Genomic DNA, 21,636 nt, shown 5'->3' on the forward strand with positions numbered 1-21,636 from the left:
AGTTGTTGTTAATTAGTTTTCCCAAAAGGGGAGGGAATGTAGTGTCTGGGATACCTGTGGTTAATATTATCATGTTGGGATCCCTGTGTGTAAAAAGAGAGAACCGCCATTAAAGCACGTTGGGAGAACGTTCTATGTGTGTTAAATAATCTTTGACTAAATCCGGTTCGATCCGAGTAGAAATACAACAATTTTCAAAATGGCGTCTATTTTCAGCGGTCTCATATATGAGAAGTAATCAGCATATTAGTCACTTTTCTTAAAACCTGCAGCCGGCTCAACCTCGTTCCCAGATCCTTCTCTTTCTCTGCAACGTCAACCTTTTCAATGCCTTCTCCTTCATATTGCCCTCATTATGTATCTTCAAAGCTAACAGGTTAGTCAGAACCGTTCCAAAACGCAATTTGTGCATTGTGGCTCACTGCCTAAGACTATGACATTCCAGCAATTCAATTTCGATCTGAGTGGCGAAATAGTTCTGTACATTTGAGTTATCTCGTGGCCTGCAGAGCAGAATGATCAGTACAGCTGTAAATTTATCTCAATATTGCTCTGGCTAGCTAGTTCTCGCATGGTTTACGGCTTCCTCGTCCCTCCTAGGTCAACCTCGTGTGTTTGTCTTCTGGTTCTGCTATGCTAATATTCTAATTTCGAAGCTACCCATTTACTGTGCGGATACTCGAATCATGAACACTTCAAGGTTTTTTTAACGTTTCTCGAATAATACAATCAGAAGCCAGATTCTAACAGAGGTTCCAACATTATTTAGTGCAGTTTCAGTCTCTTGGGTTGTGGAAAAATTTACAACATAAAGTGTATCAATTTTTTCATAACAGCTACTTCGTCAATAAACGATATTTTTGTTTTATTAGTGTAAATTATTGAAAGTGCACTTTTGCGATAATCTATATAGCAGTTCATTAGTTCACACGGAGTGAGCTAAAAATAAAACATCTAAAGATTTTCCGCAGTTTGTTGTGATATGGTGTTTGATTCCTTTGTTTCTACAGAGAACTGTGATTGGATAGTTATGAAAAAATGTCAAAAAAACACTGAAGTGTTCATGGTTCGAGTGCACTGGAATTTCGTAACAGCTCATTTAGTCCATTGAAGTGTTTGTTTGAAGTGCTTGGTCAAATATATATACTTAGGGGAAATGTTTTTAATAAATTTTCACAAAGTAAGAGTTTAAGGATACAATATGGCAAACACCTTTCTTTAGATTAAGTTTTATTTCAATAGTTTGGGAATAATATAAATTTGAAAGCCTAGTTGGTTATGCTCAATCTAACCTCCATTCCGAGACGACAGGAAACCTTAACTTTCGTTACCGTCTGGGAACCCCTGCGTGTGCTAAAGAGAAAAGTAATGAAATATTTGTACAACAAAAATAATCCAAATGCATTATACAAACTCTTAGTAAAACTCTCACAGAAGCGTAGTTAGGCCTACTTTTGATTTTGCTGTGTTATTACTTACTACCTGTAAGTGCCCGTTTAGCTTCCTATGATAGTCTAATTTTACCTCTTTTTGAATATGCAAATTTAGTCTGGGGCGACAAGAATAACGAGGTTCTTATACAATATTTACAAATTCTTCAAAATGACGCAGCTAGATGTATATTAGACCTTCCTAGATATTTCTCAGCTACTATAGCTCGAGAACGTTTGAATTGGATTACCTTAACGTCGCCATCGCTGCATTGCAGTTTTTAAGTATATTAATAATTACATAGACTAGAGTGCAAACAATTAATCCGTAAAACACTAATTACTAAAAAGTACAAAATAGTGCTAATTAAACAATAGAAAACAATGGAATTTGCATGAAATTGTGCTATTTAGTATTACTAAAGTTTCACGGATTTACTGTGGTCACTCTATGATTTCAATTTCTTAACAAACAAATCTTTACATAATTATTGTACTCGCCGCCATTCAGACATACATCTTCCTACTGTTCGCACAATTTGCGGCAAACAATGTTTTAGTTTTGATGCGGCGAAGGAATGAAACAATCTAGATAATTCTGTAAGAAATGCCGGCCCCAAATTTAAAAGAATTTAGAAAATTACTCTGATTAGATTACATATATATTACAAAGAATTTACAATACGTTTGTTAGATATATATCTACATCTACATAGCTATAATAATAACTATTTTAATTATTTATATTTTTCAGTATTTAAGTATACTTTTTTTATATATTGCTTCTAACTTTTTAAACTTTTTAACCTATTTTCATATTTAATACTTTATTTATTTAGTTTTAATATGTTAGGGCATCTTTGAAAATCACTTTGTACGGTGAAAGAGCTTCCCTTAATGAAGATTGTTATCACATTAGTGAGCAAGTGAGTGGCACATTCGCAATCTACGACTCGTTATGGAAGGCAGCATGGTCGAGTGGTCATAGCGTCGGTCTCGCAATCCGGTGGTAATGAGTTCGAGCCCCGCTGTGGCCACTAGCTGAGACGGTCCTGCTTCGTGATCACTTCAAATTCAGTTTTAAGTGATTAATTATTTTTTTATTGGCTTAGACTTACGTCATAGCTTGCATACAACGATTCTATTGGTTGAATAATAACCTGGGTGTTACCTACAGAGCACAGCACCAAACCAACCAGACTGTAAACTATATAACATTCAAGACTCAGGTTGCCGAAGAAACTACAGACATTTTGAAGAAGTTAGAGCAATTGGTGTCGCTGTTATATTTAAGGCTAACTGAATGCATAGTTAGTGAGTAGAGTACTTGCTAAAGGTAAGGATTTAGAGGGTTCTAAAAAGTTTTCTAGTTTTATAAGGAGCGCTAGCCTTTATTTTTGTTGTTTAGTTCTTGTATGATTGAGTTTCACCTTCGTTTTTGTGTAGGATAAAGTCTTATTTCCCTCTTCTACCAATAAATAAGCATAAGTTCAAGTTCCAATAAACTAACTATGCCTGTACATGAACGAGATATTGTGTACTAAGAACCAAGTTTGTCTGTAGCAATTGCAAGGTTCGAAGTAGAAATAGCTGACTGACTTGGCTTTGATTTGGAAGCAGTATAAAGAAACGAATCATTCGTGCAGTGCTATCGGACATGGAGTAAATCTAGTCTACAAGTTTAATCTTAAACAGTTTCTTTTTTAAATGGCTGATGCATTTTTGTTGGTCTGATACAGAAAACAAGCTGAACTTCGAAGCGACGGACGATCATTAACGCGGAAGTGAAGTTTATCACGGAATGTGGAATAAATCCTGGGATTGAAACATTAAGGTAAACTACTTTTAAGACAAGTCGAAATTCTAACGAACATGTGAGATTAAGTTAGTTTTAAACCTCCAATTTGATTTGAATTGACGAGATTCGTATTATCTAGGTATTGAAAGTGGAAAACATTTGAAGTGTTCTTGCTAACATAGGAATCACACAGAAGTACCAGAACGAACACCGCTACACAGGTAGGTATTTTAACTGCAAGTGAACTATTGAAATCATATTTATTGAAAGTGTGGTCGCATAACGATGGAATTTACGTTGAAATTAAGAAATTTGAGCGCTAATAAACTGTTTGGTGTGGCTTCGCCTGTAAACGAAGACTATTCCTTTTGATCCCTTTGTATGGCGTCACTTCATTGATTGACGGCTCTCCGTCAATGTCAAAGACTGTTAGACGTGTTGAGACCGTGACAAGCTGCTGTGCATAATATAAATAGCCCCAACGAAGAACAAAAACATTAGGTGCGACTATAGCTGATCTCCGTAAAATAGATTCTAATATCGATTTACTTATTGAAGATAAATAAGAATTATTTAGATTCCAAGCAGTTTTTGCTGGGTTGATAACTGGGTATTGTTTTACTGATATTGAACAGATTTGATCGCTTAATTTTTTTTTTCTGTCTGAACAATCTTGTGTTTTATTGTCCTATAGCTAATAATATCAAACTTGGTAATTTTGAATTCCACACTGCATTATTTTTAAAACATTTTTTTAAATTTATGATACACGCTGGGTTATATGTTTAATTTTTTTGTATAAGATTGACTGTTGTGGAGTGTAAAATATAAACCTTGCATGTTCAAAGTTCAACTTGATTGTTCACCAGTTGTAAATAGACCAATTATTTATTGGCATGGTAAGAAAATTTCAAGAAACATGGGATGAGATTTTTCATTGCGCTCGTGGTTCCACTTGAGTTTTGACATTTTAAGATGCATCTATGATATATCAATGAGAAGACAGTCAATGGAAATCTATGAGCGATTTGCTAAATATTATACGCAATTATTTTCAGTTACTTCTAATGTATCAGTCAATTTCAAGGGTGCCCATGTACCCTGGACAACCCCGGGCATTTGCTTTAGGCACTTGTCCGCATAGTCGGGCATTTGACGAAAAACGAAGCCCGACGTACCTGTCGCGTAGATTTGACAAATGATAAATTTCTGGTCAGTGGTCATGTCAAAAAGAGATTCACGATGGGTACCCTTGGAATTGACTGATACATATGCGTAATAAAATATAAATTTGAACATATCTTTTTATGCTTTTTATATTTATTTAGCGTAAATTCTGACGAAATGGGAGTGCTTTAGAGGAATTCAATGCGGACTGTCCAGGTGATGTCATTAGAAGTTCAGTAGCAACCATGGAAATTCAAGACTGGAAAAAGTTTTTCTTGTATGACAATCTTAGGGTAGAAACTATCCGTCAACTTGATGCTTATATCAAAGATGGAAAGGGCACTCTAGCTGAGCTCAAAGATCGTTTTCGTACATTTCTCTCTGAACTCACTGTTAATAAACGAAAAAAAATTGATACTGTAGAAAAGTTTGTAGAAGCCTTGGAAAAACAAAGTCTTATCGGAGCAAACGATGTGAAGTTATTAAAAGTGTTAGCTGAGAAGATTGGATTAGAAGAATTGAAGCAAAAAGTTGAGAAATACGAAGCTGATTGTTCGGGTGATGCCATTAGATGTTTACCAACCATGGGAATTCAAGACTCGAAAAAGCGTTTTTCGTATGACTATCTTAGGGTAGAAACTATCCGTCAACTTCAAGCTTATATCGCAGATGGAAAGGGCACTCTAGCTGAGCTCAAAGATTGTTTTCGTGGATCTCTCCCTGAACTCACTGAAAATGAACTAAAAGAAATCAGTGATGTAAATAAACTTGTAAAAGTCTTGGAAGAACAAGGTGTAATTAAAGTAGACAATGTGAAGTTATTAAAAGTGTTAGCTGAGAAGAGTGGATTAGAAGAACTGAAGCAAAAAGTTGGGGAGTACGAAGCGGATAATGCAGGTAATGTAAGGAGAAGTTCAGTCAAGAACCATATTATGTAACAATCCATTTATCTTATTCATAGAATTTGTTTATCAAAACACCTTTAACCTAGATATTTTCATAAGCTAGGATATTCAACTTACTGTATTCTCAAGGAAATAGAATCAAAGTAATGAAAAAAGAGTTGCATGCATCTCTGGTGGAGGGGGGAGAGGGGACTCCCATATAAAAAGGTGGGGATGCTTGTCGGAAATGTTGAGAATGACCTCTGAAAGGTACTTGTGTCCTGTTCAAGTGAGCATATGGAAAACTAATGATCTTTACCCTTAAATGTACCATTAACACTCATTATTTTTATTTTATCTATAAGCACAAAGTGATAGAAAAGTCAGATGATAAACCAAAAATAAATTATATCCTGGTTCCATTACTATTGTAATTCCAGCTTACATTGTTGAGCTAATCTTGGGTATCTCAGTATTACCTGTAAAACACCCTAAGAGGTACCAGCTTACTCTCTGGTGGGCTTGTTAGATTTGTGGCACCCTTAGAGATACCAAATGTCAGATCTATATTTGAACCCTAAAAGGGTACCATTTCTGACAGTTTTTTCACTATCAAAAGTCCTATTCCTCCCCACCCCCTTCCCTGGTATGCATTAAATTAAACACACATTAGTATGTAAATAATATTAAATACAGCTGTATTATATTATATAAATAATATTTTGTGCACCAATTACCTAAAACTCTCAGAGTCGTATAGCAATATTTATTGGCTGACGAGGGAATGGAGAGTTTGTACTTTTAGCATTGACATCTTTAATATTTTCAATACGAAAAAATATCATGACTTGAAAGAGCATGTTATTATTTTGTTATTGAAAGTTAAGAGTTTGAAAAATATTGTTGCTATGATCTATCACCTGAGTTAGTAACCATAGCAGATTACATTTACAGTAAATTGTACACAAGAACATGGTGCTTGGGCTGCCTGTGATACAAACATGTATACATGTAGGTTCTCATATTTTTTTAAACATATTCTTTCAGGAATATTCAGGAGAACACTCAATGGTAATTATATGATGACAATTTATTTATTTATTAGTTTGTGACTTATACCTTGTTTTATATGTTGTTGTCTATAATATTATTAGTCTATTTATAATATTGATGAATGACTTCTTATTTTTCACAGCTGCAAAAGGAGCTTCAGGTGAGTTATTTTATGTTGCATTATATTGATTTCTGGTGCATGTAATAATTATTAGGAACCAAGTAAGTCACTATTTATGAAACGTTGGGGGGGAGGGGGGGTTTCTGGTCTATTTTCTAAATGACAGGGTGTTGTTATGAGAAGGGGTTTTTTTAATTAAAAATAAAAGCCTTGTAGAGTTCCCAGTCCCAATGTCAATGTTTTTTCCCCTCTTTGAGAAATTATGTACTGTAATGATGCAATTTCTTGTCAATAAGATCTAGAGGATAAACACAAAGGACTGATGTCAACTTATTAAATGGATATATAATTAACTTCACCCAGCCACTAGTAGACCACATGGTGATTTTGATTCAGTTCAATTTAGGCTGATTTGAAGCTAATAATGTTTTTTTCTTGAATTTGTTCTTTCCATAGGTTTTATATGGGACAGGTTTAAAGGTGAGTTAAATAAAGCCAGGGTGTCCCACACAATGATGCTTAGGACCTCATGAGAGCTTTTAATTTGTGACGTGTTTCCAGGTCCAATTGCAAACACAAAGCAACTACAATAAAGCAAAGAATGTCCTCGATGATTTAAACTCTATCTGAAACGATTTTGATTTTGGGATCAAATCTTCTAATGAAGAGAAAGTCAGACAAATCTGGGTCCTTACCCTGCTGCGGGGAGTGGCAACGTAAGGCCATCATGAAGTGGCCTTTAAAATGGGGAATAAGCTTAGGCGATATAGGGCAACATAAGGCAACCAAGCCAATCTTAGTCAATATAATGGCTAGGCGACATTTTGCAATCAAAGGTGATCTAATTTGAAGAAATGATAGAATCTAAGGTGGTCATCTTAGATTATCTAATGCAGGGTAATAACACAGAGTAGGTTTAGAATATCAAAAGCTGGCCATTAAAAGCTCTATTTGACAGACTGCATGAGTCCAAGGCCCCAGATTGAAACATCGATCCTTATTGTGAATATAATCTCTCTTCAGGAACAGTGATACATTTGAAGACTGAAATATCAGTAAAAGGAGTTCTACTAACCTTAGCAGGAGCAACCTTTATTGGTATATATGGGATGGATCTTGAAAAACTGCAAAACCTTAAAACATTTGTGGATTTTGGGGCTCAAGTAGTTGCACTCTTTAAGGGCTCGGTTGTTATCGTCTTGAAAGTCTCAAGCATTTCATCACTAAAACAGCTATGGCAGAGCTACAAGGATGGCTCTATGAAAGAAAAACTGAAAAAATCCCTCAATGAGGAGGAAGAATTGAAGGAGCTCAGCCAAGGAGAAGAGATTGATGTGGAGGTTACAATAGATGAGGAAGAATACCATGCAGTTCTTTGGAATCTTATCCTCTTGGATGTAAAAGGTAAGAATATATTTCTCAAAATGAAATATGGTTTTGGTTGGTTTAGACAAGCCGACACTGTTAGCATTAGTAATTGTTTTAAGTTTAACTCTTTAATGTAAAATAATGATACACGTGACCACTGCATGGGCTAAAGCGGGGCGGGCAGCTTTAATACACTATACACTGGAACATAATAATACAACTGCCATAAGGGCAGGTGGGAGTGGTAATAACAACAATTCTATCAATCTAGCAACGTATAATATACTATTCGGAATGAACAACAAGCCACAAGGCGAAACATGATACATGATATATGATATACAAGATTGACCAACCCCGTTAAGCATTAAACTTTATTAACAAACTTAATCCCACTAAACATCCAAGGTCTGATTGTATGTGCATACAAAAAAACATTTGTCATGGACTGGCTCAAGCAGTGGCGGATCCAGGGGAGGGGTGCAGGGGGTGGGCACCCCTCCCTGGTTCGACTTTGTGCCCACTTGTACTTCAAAGATTTAACCAATACAAAACAGAATATTTTACCTTTTCCCACTTGCTAACAAAATATTAATTGCAATCAACAACCATATCCCATGGATGGGCATATTTAAAATTATGTGTTTTGGGTTTTGCTAAAGGAAAACTAAAGGTTGTTATTATACCTTGTTCTAACTATCTGAATTCTCATTAATCGAGAACCTACAGATAAATCTAGCTATCAGCATGCATCAGCAAGTGGTTGATACTGAGTTATCTGCAAAAGCGAGCCTGTATAGGTCAGCAGATGGCGGTTATCTGTAGGTTTTTTTTCAAATGTATTATTTTGAAACTTTTTTAAAATAAAGTTTATTATAACGTTTCTATTTTGTATTATCAGTTAATCTATTAGAACAATGTTGAATAAAACATTTATTGAATTCAGTTTTGATGATATCCGGAATTATCAATTAATGTCGAGGCCAATAACGCTTGCTGAAACATTGACAATTTTGGATATTATCAAAACATCATCCAATAATGAATTATTATGACTCATATTCAGACCTCACCGTGCACCTCTTTGAGATAGTAAACGTGGTGCATTCTGGTCTAGCTTGGGTACAAACAACTTTTGTTCATTATTGACCACAATGCAATCTGTTTATCGAAATGGTAGTCTAAGGGGATGTTAGGCGATCTAACGCAGAGGAAGGACCCAGAGTAGGCCTGATGATACATATGTATAAAGGTAGCTCCTTATAGCTTCAGAGATTCAACCTACAGCCATACTCCCTGTAATTTTGAATGTTTCAAACTATTGATTTTCTATTACTTTTCTTATGTATTTGTATAAATATGTATTACAGGTAAATCAATGAAGAATGGTAAAAGTCAGCGAAGGCACTCAGTATGCTATGAACGAGATGTCTCTGAAGACAGAAGTAAACCAATGGATGTTAAAGGTAAGTAGAATATATTTCACACAAAGTATAGCTTTTTTTTCTCTTTGTTGGTTGGCTGTTGGTGTTGATTCTCTGTAAACAAAGTGTTGCATTCTAGAATTCTTTTAGTTTTTTTCTTTTTGAAGAAATAGCCTGTGTAGCGGCCCTGTGGCGAGGAATGAGTCGGGATCCCCACTCCTGTTTTTTTTTGCCTGTATTGAAAGATCTATGATCTACTTTTTCAAATATCTTTTTTTCCTTCAAAAGATATTGGAGGTTATAAAATGGCGGCCATGTTTCCTGATGACGTCATATTCTCAATACTCAGCCAGCATGAGATTATAAGCAAACTGTGAGTTGAGAATGACGTCATCAACCTCCTAATTAGCATTAACTTAATACTTGAATATCTCTCGAACCAAAAAATGCTAACAAAAAATAAAAAACACCAGTTTTCTTCTTTTGTAAAATACTTTAACGTGTTTGAATAATAAAATTGGAGACATCACAATTTGATCACAGTAGCAATTTAAGCAATCGACTGTATGAGCTAGTTTGTACATAAGTTTTGATGGTTTGCATTATAATTCCAATAATTCTTTTCTAATGTATTTCCAAATATCCATGTCAGGTAAACCAATGAAGAATGCTAGAATAAAGCGCAGGCACTCAGTATGCTGTGAACGAGATGTTCCTGAAGACATGGATCCGAAAGGTAGAATATATTTCTCACAACGTATCGTTTTGTTAATTTTTTAATTGGTTCATGGTGTTGATTGTTGATTGCGGTACCGACATTTCCTCTCAAAAAGCAAATTAAAATTTCGTGGTGTCAATATGTTTCTTTTTTTAAATAAGGATTCTAAAATCAAGAATGCTAAATTCCTAATTTCTTTTTTAATACCTATAAGACGATATACTAAAACTACAAAATGGCCAAATTTCCTTATCCAATAAGCCTTTTGCAACAACAGGTCACATGACCCTAACACTTAAAAAGAGAAGTTTATGTGTCAAATCGAACATCAGAAATAAAAAGAGCAACTTGGTATTAGTTAGATCAACCTGTTATGAGCTGAAACTTTGCCCTCTCACTAATATTGAGGTACTCTTTCCATTTCTGATGTTCATTTTGACACAAATTCTCTTTTTAAGGAGGTTAGGGTCACGCGAAATGTTCTTGCAAATAAGAACCTGTTAAGAACCTACTTTGCAGATTTCTCACTAGTACCAAATATCCGAAAGAAAACTGATAAACCAATTAATTATATAAGGATTTAACGGAGCCTTTTTCAGCTTTTCTGACAACGAGCTGTGTTTAACATAGTCGAGAGCATTAGAAAAATCCATGATAAAAACGCGCACAGCCTGCTGGGTTGTAAAATTATCTAGAGACTGATAGATAACATGCTGCATCTTGAGGAGCGCATTTGTGAAGCTGTCGCCTGTCCTATCTGCAAACTGGTCTTCTCTAATGTATTGTTCTAGACGACGAAGGACTAGCGTCCGAAACGTCAGTACGTTTTTTCATCTTTTCACGGTGTATAATTTACTTTTTTATCATAACTGTTTCATGAGAAACACCGATGCAGCTCACACTAGTTTTTAGCTAGTTATATCTTCTTATTGTCCTAGATCTTGTTTACAAAATGTATTATATACCGCTCGTTCAAATGTCCTAGCAATAACAGGTGTAATGCTTAATCCTTCGGAACTCTTGAAACTGTGTAGGCTTGTCAACAATCATCATTTAGCTTATCCCTAATGGTTTCTGTATTTTGATTAATCACTTGGGAATATAGTTTTTATTTCACACTAAAACGTATAGCTTTATTCTAAAGAGATATGGTCAATAATAAAATAGGATGTAATCGAAAATGGACAAAAAAACACAGTGTATATCATTAACTCTGGATATTTAAGATATATATGTGCTTATTTTAAAGAATTCCACCTGGTTTCCATCTAATTATCCCATCCGCCTTGTTTTAGTTTTATTTGTAATATATTGATCCAGGAAGGTGGTGCCAGTGCCATCGTGTTTCTAAACTAAAACACTTGCATGTATTTATTTCATAAAATTAATTAACATTGGATTAGGTTGAAGAGACTGAGAATGACACAGCTGAGGTCTTGAAGGTTTACAATATGATGTGAAACCAAATTTGTGCGTGTCTCTGTCCTCTGATATTAAACACAGTAACCAGCCAAGCAGCGTGCGCGTTATATCTCTCATATTTTATAAATGATATCAATTTTATAATAACTTTCACATCCTGAAATCGGATTGGCAGTGATTGATTTAATCATGACTTTGTGTGTGTCTTTGTTGTCATCGTTTAAGTACGCTTTTCAGTTCATCAAACGAACAAAATGCTGAGTTTGATTTTATTTTCAAAACTTTATTCGCATATTTTGAGTTATTTATTGAAATTAGAGTTTAAAGAAGATATTTTGAGAAAATTACTTATGTGGGTTTTCTAATTTCAGAGTTTTGAGTTTTTGTGTGCAAAGCTTAATTTTCCTTGACAAATTTTTGTTTTGAAAAATTTGTCAAGATGGTCTCGAAAACGAGCTCGGGACACCCCATTTTTCCTTCATCTTTTTTAATCAGCGTTAAATTATCTTTCTAAGGAAGTTTTCTCGTTGTTTGTGTAAAAGCACTCGCTCGTACCTCGCTCGACCGTGTTTTTACACAAACAACCCGTGAATATAACCCCGTCGCACTTTCTATGAAGTAATCCATACAGATTCTCGCACAAGCCAGTGGTTTTCTGCATAATATTACAATTATTCCACTGACTCTCGTTGTACTTGAACATAACTGTCATGCGCATTAGTTCTTCTCATTTATTTCCAAATATGTATTACAGGTAAATCAATGAAGTTTGATAAAAGTCAGCGCAGGGAACGAGATGTTCCTGAAGACAGCAGTAAAGCAATGGATATAAAAGGTAGAATATATCTCTCACAAAATATCTTTTTTGCTTTTTTTGTTGATTGGTTGATGGTTAAAGTTCAAGCGTTAGATCCGACCCTGAGTAATGTCCACTATTTTGTACAAAATAGCAGCAATATAGCTGCAAGTAGACGATACATCTTTGATTTTGTCTCTGGTTCGCATTCTACATTCTACACAGTCGAACCTCGGTTGTTTCAAAGAAAAACTAAACTAATCTCAGAGTGCAAACACTATCCTCCCCCCCCCCCCCCCCCTCCTGGATGAGTTGATATCTACTGCATCATTGGTGTTTGAGTTGGAAAGCAAAGGGTACACCCCCTCCTAAAACAAAAAGCCTGCATGGTGCTTCCCCCTGGAAAAAATCCTGGATCCACCCTGTTACATTTGGCGGGAACAAAGGCAAATGCCTCTACACGCGTCTTTTTTTGGTTCATGCCTGAGTGAATTCTTAGCTATTTTACAACTAAATACTTGATAACTACGCTACCTAGCTAGTAATTGTTTCACGGATACATATGGCATGCGCTCTATGATCCAGTTTGTACATAGGTGGTAATGGTTTGAACTATTGCTCTTTCAATAATTATTCTCATGTATTTCCGAATATCTTTGCTCTCTCAGTATGCTATGAACGAGATGTTCGTGAAGACAGCGGTAAACAAATGGATGTGGCACAGATACAAACACGAATAGGACGACCTGTTACAGAACTAGAAAAGTCTGAAGACGGGATGAAACGTAAGTCTAATTTGTCGTCAATTTATCTGGTTAAAAGACACCCCTGTGAAATTACAAAACAATAAAATAACAAAATAAAAGAAGTATATCCATAAACACTAATTACTAATTATAATATTTAATAGTTTAAGTATTCAGAAAATGTCTCAGTTTAGAAAGTATATCTATAGTTCGAGAGCTGATTTTTAAATAGTAAATACATAGTCTTTCCAATTATAATCAATTATAATATCATAGTAATCTACTCGTTTAACTCGAGATCTCTCTATCCTTTGTTCTTTTTTTGTCATGTCTGTTTGTCTTTTTCTTAGTATTTTTATTTGTTTGATTCATTTCTATTATTTAATTATAATTAATTAATTTCTGATTAGATCATTAATTAACTAATTAATTCATCCGTCCATTCATTTTTACCCCCTCTGTATTCGGTTTATTTTTGTACAATTTCCGAAATCCAGCTGTGTATCTTAAATATGTCGGGCTTCCCACCAGCATGAAGAATATAATGTAAGTTTTATTCAACAGAGAGTAACCTGATGGCAACCAGTTGGGCATCTTCAAGTAAAGAAAATCTAAACTTTGCTCGCCTTTCTAAGTTATTGATTGATGGTGGAACACGTGTCTTAAGAGATGTATTTGACTCGATCCATTCACCAAGCTCCCTTCACAGGACACTACTCAGTACAACAGTGCATTCTACTCTAAAGGGACTGAGGGCAAAGAGGATTCTAAACAAACAACAATGGGACAGACTCTATCCTGCTAGCCGAAGTACACCTGTCACTTCAGTAGATTTTGACATCACACTGTTATTTGTTCTACTGCGTAATATATGTGGTTTAACACCTCCGTCAACAGGATGGGACAAGCCTCCTGTTGCTACAGACCTGAGTAGAGAAGCTGATTTGGCTCGGGTCAAATATTATAGAAATGAACTTTATGGCCACATCAAAGAAACAGTTGTTAGTGACAGTGATTTTGAGAAATACTGGAGTGAGATCTCAGATGTGTTGGTGAGACTGGGTGGACCTCATAACAAACCAGAGATTGAGAAGATGAAAATAGATACAATGGACCCTGAAGAGGAAAAGAATTTTATTGGAGCACTTGAAGAGTGGGAAGAAATGGAGCAGAGATTAATTAGAAAGATGGAGGAGATCCTTGCTAAGAGAATGAAAAGAAATTCAGCAGATGCTTCACAGGCCAAAGGTGTGTACAATTTTAGCTTTCAGTATAATCATTTAGCATACTCCTAATGTTTTTTTTTTGTTGTTGTTGTTTTGTTTTGTTTTTTTTAATAATAAATCTCTTGGAATATAGTTTTTTTATTTATTTCACACCACAACTTTTATATATGCCTCATAAAGAAAAAAATAAAATGGGATGTAATCAAAAATGGACAATTAATAATGCAGTGTATATCATTAACTATGGATATTTAGGATATTTATATACTTATTGTAAAGAATTCCACCTGGTTTCCATCTAATTATCCCATCAACTTCCACAACTCAAAGAATACAAAATAATATTTATTTGGACTTAAGGTGTTTCGATACAGTTTCGTGATCACCAAACAGAACTTTTTCAATCGTCGCAATCAGGATGCTTTGCGGCCAACCTGATTATTGGAATCAGAAATCAGGAATTGTACAAGAGTTATTTTAGATTCCTGTTTTAGAAATCAGAAAACTGACTTTTCGGCACTGCCTGGGTATATTGCATGGGCGAAAATACAAGTTTGAAGGAGAGAATGCAGAATTTTGGATTTCCGTTTCCCGAATCAGAAATCGCATTTCTGTTTTCTGAATCACGAATCAGAAATCACAATCTCGCTGACATACGACAAAACACCACGTGTAGGGGAGGGGTGACCACTCGAAAATGCTCTTACTTCCGGTAACATTATCTGCGCTCTATTCCACCAATACCTCTCCCCCCCCCCCCCCCCCCTCTTACCCCCTAGTCCAATAGTTGTCGCTGTTGTTGAACTTCCGCAAAGACAAACATTATAAAAATCAAGTTAGAGCAAAAACACTTGAACTGTGAAATAGAGTCAAACTAGTTACTAACAAATAGTCGCTATTTAGATACTAATAGTCGTTATCACTGAGCCAGAACAGTTTATGACACAACAAGGAATACACAAGAGACCAATACAAATATTTTTTTATCCAGTTTTATTTCAAGCAAATTTATCAGAGTAATTAGGACTCAAAAATTAGAGTGCATTCAGTTAATCCGTGAAACACGAATTACTATTTGTACTAAATAGTGCAAGTTAAACAATAGAAACCAAAGGCTTTTGTACAATTTTGTGCAATTTTGTATTACTAAAATTTCACGGATTAACTGAATGCACTCTTAAATGAAAGCTCTAATGAATATGTTCATTATGAAACTGGATAAAAAAAATTTAGAATTGATGGTCTCTTGTGTATTCCTTTGTGTGAGTCCTAATTACTCTAATAAATTTGCTTGAAATAAAACTGGATAAAAACATATTTGTATTGGTCTCTTGTGTATTCCTTGTTGTGTCATAAACTGTTCTGGCTCAGTGATAACGACTATTAGTATCTAAATATAGACTATTTGTTAGTAACTAGTTTGACTCTATTTCACAGTTCAAGTGTTTTTGCTCTAACTTGATTTTTATAACTAATGGTTTGCACCATATAAAATACAAAAGGCATCGAGCGAGAGCAATCACGAAGGAATGCACTGATAGTTGTGTTAGGAATATATTAGCATAAACTTATGAACCGCGAAAAGAGACTGTAGAGTTCTTGCCTTGTGACTTCCCAACTTCAAGGGCCATTTTAAAAATATTAGAATGAATCAACCGACATGAGCTTTAGCAGGTACAGATTATATATCCTTGAGAAGACGTAGCTAAATTTAATTAACAATCGTTCGAGCCGTTTATGAGAAATCGTGGAAAACGCAAAACTTTGAAGATTTGATAAATCTTTACTTAAAAACGCTCTTCGGAAAAAAATTCGTTCTCAAGACCAGCAAGGAAATAGTTGACCAAACTCACACAGTTTAAAAACAAGAGCAACAGCAACGTTTTAAGATATTTTTGAATAATTTTATTTAATAGTAATTTTTTTATACCGAGTGCGCAAAAGCGATAAACAAAACTGAGAGTATGAAATGTTCGTGCGATTTTCTCCAAATCTAACATAAGAATTTCTTTAAATCCTTAATATTTTGTTTGTCATGAATTGGGGATTTTTAGGAGTTAACAGTTTTTCTACAGCACATCTGAATCGCGCGCACTTTTATTTTTTCCAATTTTCGATTTTTCTTCGATTTTTCTTGCGTTGAAGACTTTGATTTTAATAAAATATACATTAGTACAAACTTCAAACCAAGAGCAACAGCTGGTATAAATTCTAAAATGATCCAGCAAACAGAACATTGTCAACGCGACGATTGAAAAAGTTCTGTTTGGTGATCACGAAACGTATCGAAACACCTTAAAAACTTAATGGCTTTAGTTTTATTTCTAATATATTTCCAGGAAGGTAGTGCCAGTACCGTCGTGTTTCTAAACTATAACACTTGCATATTTCATAAAATTAATTAATATTGGATGAGATCGAGGAGACTGAGAATGACACAGCTGAGGTCTTGATGGTTTAGAATATCATGTGAAACCAAAGCAGCCGTTCTATATTGCTTTTATAAAATATTTTTGAACGATTTTGCGCGAGCGTTTCTCTGTCCTCTGATATAGATACGCTAACCAGGCAATTAGCGGGCACGTTATATCTCATATATTTTATAAACTAGGATTATATTATTCTTACCTTTTCTTCCCATTGGAATGACAGTGGATGAATAGCTACTCTGTAGAAATGCCACTGCTAAATCCCATTTGTGTTTTATATTTATTTATGTTATTCTTCCTGTGTTTTGGGTGTTAAATTGTTGTGTTTTGATTTTCAGAATATACAGAAAAACTGAAGTCATCCATTAAACAGCAAACCGATTTTCTGTTGTCAGAGGAAAAGGACAAGAAAATTAGAACCGATGACATCTTTACGAATGTGACTATCCAACGCGGTCCAAAACACTTCAAGGAACCCAAAGAAAGGAGATTTGGCAGGAGGCAATTGGATGAATATCAAGCGAGTAGTACAAAACTCACGAACTGTTCAGAAATGTTTGTTTGCCCAGAAAATGATGATCAGAAATCTGCAGTTTCTTGCACGACCAATCCTAAATCTATCTTGTTGACGGGCAAAGCAGGAATTGGAAAATCCCTTTTTTGTCGGAAGCTGGTACGGGATTGGTCGCATAACCGATTGTTTGAGGAAGGTCAAGAAAATGCCAAAGTACCTGATTTCCAGTTTGCGCTCTTGTTAACATTCCGTCAACTTGTTCTTCCAGAAAAAAAAATGCTTGACTTACGTGATATCTTAAGTCAGTCCTCCCTACTGAATGAGCACTCGGTGATAGACGAGCCAATACTGCAGTACATGATTGAAAATCCTGAGAAGCTGCTCATCATACTCGACGGGTATGATGAGTATAAACAACGAAAGAAAATCACCGGGGACTTTGAGACAAGATATTCAAACGACCCACATCAAAAAATACCTGTTCCTGCTCTGATTGCCAAAATCATGAAAGGAGAGATGTTAAACGGTGCAGTGGTCCTGATATCCTCGAGGCCTGAAGAAGCCGAGGAATTAAAAAAAATTGTCTTTGATGTGAGATGTGACATTCAAGGACTTTCTTCACTTCAAGTGCTAGAATACATCGAAAAGTATTTTAAAGAGAACGAAAGCATGAAGAACAAAGTACTCGATCACATCAAAACGAATGAAATTCTTTTAAGTTTTGGTCACATTCCTGTGATGTGTTTTCTAATGTGCTACTCTATTAAGTGGTACATGACTGAATCAAATACTACAGAAAAACTACCCGGCACAAGAACAGAACTTTATCATGAAGTAATCAAAGTATTTATCAAGAAACATTCCTCTTCTAAATATGAAGAAATGGAAGAAACTAAAGTACAAGAAATATTACATAAACTGGCTGAAATAGCTATGAATTTAATGATGGAAGATAAATATATTTTCAACGAAAATGATATGAAAAAATTCAATCTTAACGATGAAGAAATAAGAAACCTGAAAGCGAGTGGATTACTTGACTGTTGTCCTGGCGTTAAAAAATCTCCATTCGAGAAACCACCACTTGAATTTACGTTCACCCACTTAACGATTCGAGAATTTCTCTGTGCTTTTTTGTTCGTAGAGGAAAAACAAATCCCAGAGAAAAAGAAAACGAGCGATGTGACATACATGTTCATGGCGGGAATGTGTTCAAGAGAAAAAGATGAAAAACTGATGGAAAAGTTGTTAGAAAATATCAAACCAGGGAATGAAAACGATAAGAGAAATAAACTGCTAACTTTATGCTGTCTGTACGAGTACAAAGACGATGGATTTTCTACCAGAGTAATAAATAACCTTAAACACATATACTGTAATAGGATTGGGTGGATTGAACTTAGTGGAATAACTGATATCGATTGTTTGTACATAAGTTATTTATTAGATATAGTGAATTTAATCAACGCAGAACAAACTAAACGACATTCAACATTTACGCAGTTAAATTCATTGTTCATTAGGTGGTCATCTTTATCATCATCAGGGATCAGAATGTTGTGTAATTCTCTTGTTAAAATTTCTACTCTTGATGAACTGGTGCTGGTTGGTTGTAAATTACACGATGAATGCGTTAAAATAATATGTGACGTGTTGCTTCGTACTAAGATAAGATACATTGACCTAACTGATAATTATATAACAGATGTTGGTGTTAAAATAATATGTGACATGTTGCCTGGTACTAAGATAACATACCTATACCTAGGTCATAATAGTATAACAAATGTTGGTGCTAAAATAATATGTGACATGTTGCCTCGTACTAAGATAACACACCTACACCTAGATGGTAATAGAATAACAGATGTTGGTGCTCAGTGTCTGTGTTCAGTATTAATACGTGATGATTGTCGTGTAAAATGGTTAAGCTTATGGGGTAATATCATAACAAGTGAATGTAAACTGTCGTTAAAACAACAACTGATCCCTGGTGTTGGGTTGCATATTTAGATCAATAAAACTCTCATATGTATTGAATATTGAATGAAACCATAATAAACGAGTAGAATATAATCTGTTTTTGTAAATAATATCATATTTTATTGAATAATAAAGAAATCCTTGTGGTTTTATTTTTGTAGTTGATTGAAAGTTGATTTGTGTTTTACTCAACAAATATTCAAACAAATCCATTGAAAATCAAAAATATCCCTTGACAAATGTCCAGTAGTTTGATATCAATACAAGAACAAGTTTGTTTTCATCAATATTTTTATTCACCAAAGTTAAAAGAGACTTTTTTTCACAAATTCATTTTTTTCTTTATATTTTGAACAAAGTGAGTTGGACTTAAAATACGGACAACAGCAAAAATACTTGTTTTCTTTGTCAAATCATAATATTTCTTATCGATAAGAAAGAAACCATCGATATTTATTCTTATTTTACAACATTTCATTGATAAAATAGTATTTTTGAGTTGGTTATGTTTTGTTTTGAAGTCAACAAACTTGTGTTGAAAAATGGCGGCAAATGATGGCTTGTTTTGTACAAGACTTTAGTTGAACATGGACGAAGAAAACACTACACGACTAATACAAGCTGGAATGATCCGAGTAAATCAAGAAATAATTCTAGCCTAATGTGGTTCAATAATCATAGTTATCTAGTTTTTCAATGTGAGGATCAGCAATAATTCAGCTCACCCTTTTTTACTTGTCTTTGTTCAGCTCACCTCGAGTCTGAAAGAAAATAAATAACACGGATATTTAGAACAAGTTGTATATACTCAATACAAGACTAAAAAACAAAACACACTTTCCTTGCTGTTTGGTTTTTCTTTTCCTGGGTCTTTTCACATCAGATCAAAGAAGACAAAATACTGACTAAACGAAGGTCTTGACTGCGGACATTTTTGCAGTTTGACATATTCTTGAAAACAAGCGATTTTTTCCATAACTTTTCCAGACTCCTCGAAGCAGATGTAAATAGGTTTAGTAGTTGAGGTATTTACTTGCAATGTGGTTGGTTGTGTAAGTCAGTAAACTGTCGGGAAGAGAGCAATAATCCAGTAGAAATTCTTGGTTGATGAAGAACAAAACCAAGTTTGAAAAACTATCAACCAACCAGTCACGTGATGAAAAGAGCGGGAAAATAATAATCCACGCTGATTGCTTCATGTCAGGGAACTTGAACCAATCAGAGAACATTAATCATCATCATCATCACCATCATCATTATCATGATTGGCAAGTTTGACACGAAAAGTCCATCTTTCAGCTGGAATTGGCTTATTGTAAAGCTTCACAATGTGTAAACAACCACAAATTCTTCTCTTTAAGGTGACTGCCTACTTTTGGAAATTGATTTAAGCTTTTCTTAAAACTTCGATTTTCCGAATTGAAATTTAATGCTGTTTCCAAATCTGGAAAGAAAAATAGGGTGTCCCGAGCTCGTTTTCGAGATAATCACCATTTAATGGGAGCCTACGCACGAGCTTTTGGAGTAAAAATTGCGCCACCGGAAGTGATTAGAAAAAAAATTAAGATTCATAAGATAATAGTTATTTGCAGACTATATGATTGCACGAACGAAGGCTAGTCAATCCTTCTACAATAATACATGGATATTTTCGACAAGAAGACAGAGAGATATGTTGATTTGTTATATTTTGTAGTTTCGGTGCTCTTAAAAAATCTCATAAAGTCGAACAAAAATCCCTACAAAAATCAATTTTTTCACGTGTTCCTGATTTAAACTTTTTCTAAAATGTTGATATAACCTTGATTTTTAGGAGATTTTTCGAATGAGCTATCACAAAATATAGAGTCCCGTGAAAAACTTGAGGGTTTTGCCCTGTTGAAGCTCAAAATGCGTATGATTCTTCAATAAAATCTAGTAGATTTTTCAGCGGTTTTTGAGCGCGCGCACATCGTGGGCTCAAATCGAACGTTCAAAAGTAGGCAGCCACCTTAATGAATTGGAAGGTGTTCCGCAGTCCAAATGGACTATGACGAGCACTCACAGTTAGAATGACACGACTCTGGGGAATGGAATTTTTATCCAAATCAAAGGCAGACTCGGCTAGATCTGAGGATAAAAATTAGAAGGATAATTAATCAAAGTATGTCAAAGTTTTTCATATATTTCTGGAACCAGCAGTCGACTCCTGCTGGCAATATTGCTGTGGTGTGCTTCAAACTTTAAGAGCGTCTTCAGTCTCAATAGACTGTCTTCAGTAGATAGACCATTTTCGAATTCAACACTTTCGCGCTAGCCATGATCGTAACACAATCGATCCAATCCAATTAGCCTGAAGCGAGATGACGTTTTACCCCCGTCTCTAGACCATAATAGTTTTTAAAATTCTTTCATATTAAAATTTTTGATTCCTTAGAGAATACAGGAACAATAGTCATAATTAAAGAACAAAAGCAGTGTGAAAAGGATTATGGTCTAGAGACGGGGGTAAAACGTCATCTCCCTTCAGGTCTATTTATACAACGTGATGGGAATCCGAGGCTGAGAAAAAATTGGG

At 34.9% G+C, this 21,636-nt stretch overlaps 1 protein-coding gene across 2 annotated transcripts; it reads left to right on the plus strand.

The window, feature by feature from the left end:
- The first annotated feature begins 2,559 nt into the window (after positions 1 to 2,559).
- LOC116286243 (uncharacterized) lies at positions 2,560 to 19,239 on the plus strand. 2 transcript variants are annotated; one of them, XM_089026971.1, is made up of 14 exons: positions 2,560 to 2,766; positions 3,170 to 3,264; positions 3,368 to 3,449; positions 4,557 to 5,292; positions 6,327 to 6,350; positions 6,475 to 6,492; positions 6,910 to 6,933; positions 7,477 to 7,857; positions 9,192 to 9,287; positions 9,898 to 9,981; positions 12,140 to 12,220; positions 12,850 to 12,966; positions 13,492 to 14,175; positions 16,921 to 19,239. In XM_089026971.1, the coding sequence occupies exons 4-14, from the start codon at positions 4,641 to 4,643 to the stop codon at positions 19,107 to 19,109; spliced, it is 4,350 nt and encodes a 1,449-aa protein (XP_088883097.1). In that variant the 5' UTR covers positions 2,560 to 2,766; positions 3,170 to 3,264; positions 3,368 to 3,449; positions 4,557 to 4,640; the 3' UTR covers positions 19,110 to 19,239. The 2 variants fall into 2 exon arrangements, with proteins under 2 accessions (XP_088883097.1, XP_088883098.1); XM_089026972.1 differs by lacking the exon at positions 6,910 to 6,933.
- The last annotated feature ends 2,397 nt before the right edge of the window (positions 19,240 to 21,636 follow it).

Source organism: Actinia tenebrosa, unplaced genomic scaffold (assembly GCF_029948245.1).
Source record: "Actinia tenebrosa isolate PJP-AT-01 unplaced genomic scaffold, QUT_ActTen_1.0 PGA_scaffold10__47_contigs__length_13832649, whole genome shotgun sequence".
NCBI lineage: Eukaryota > Metazoa > Cnidaria > Anthozoa > Actiniaria > Actiniidae > Actinia > Actinia tenebrosa.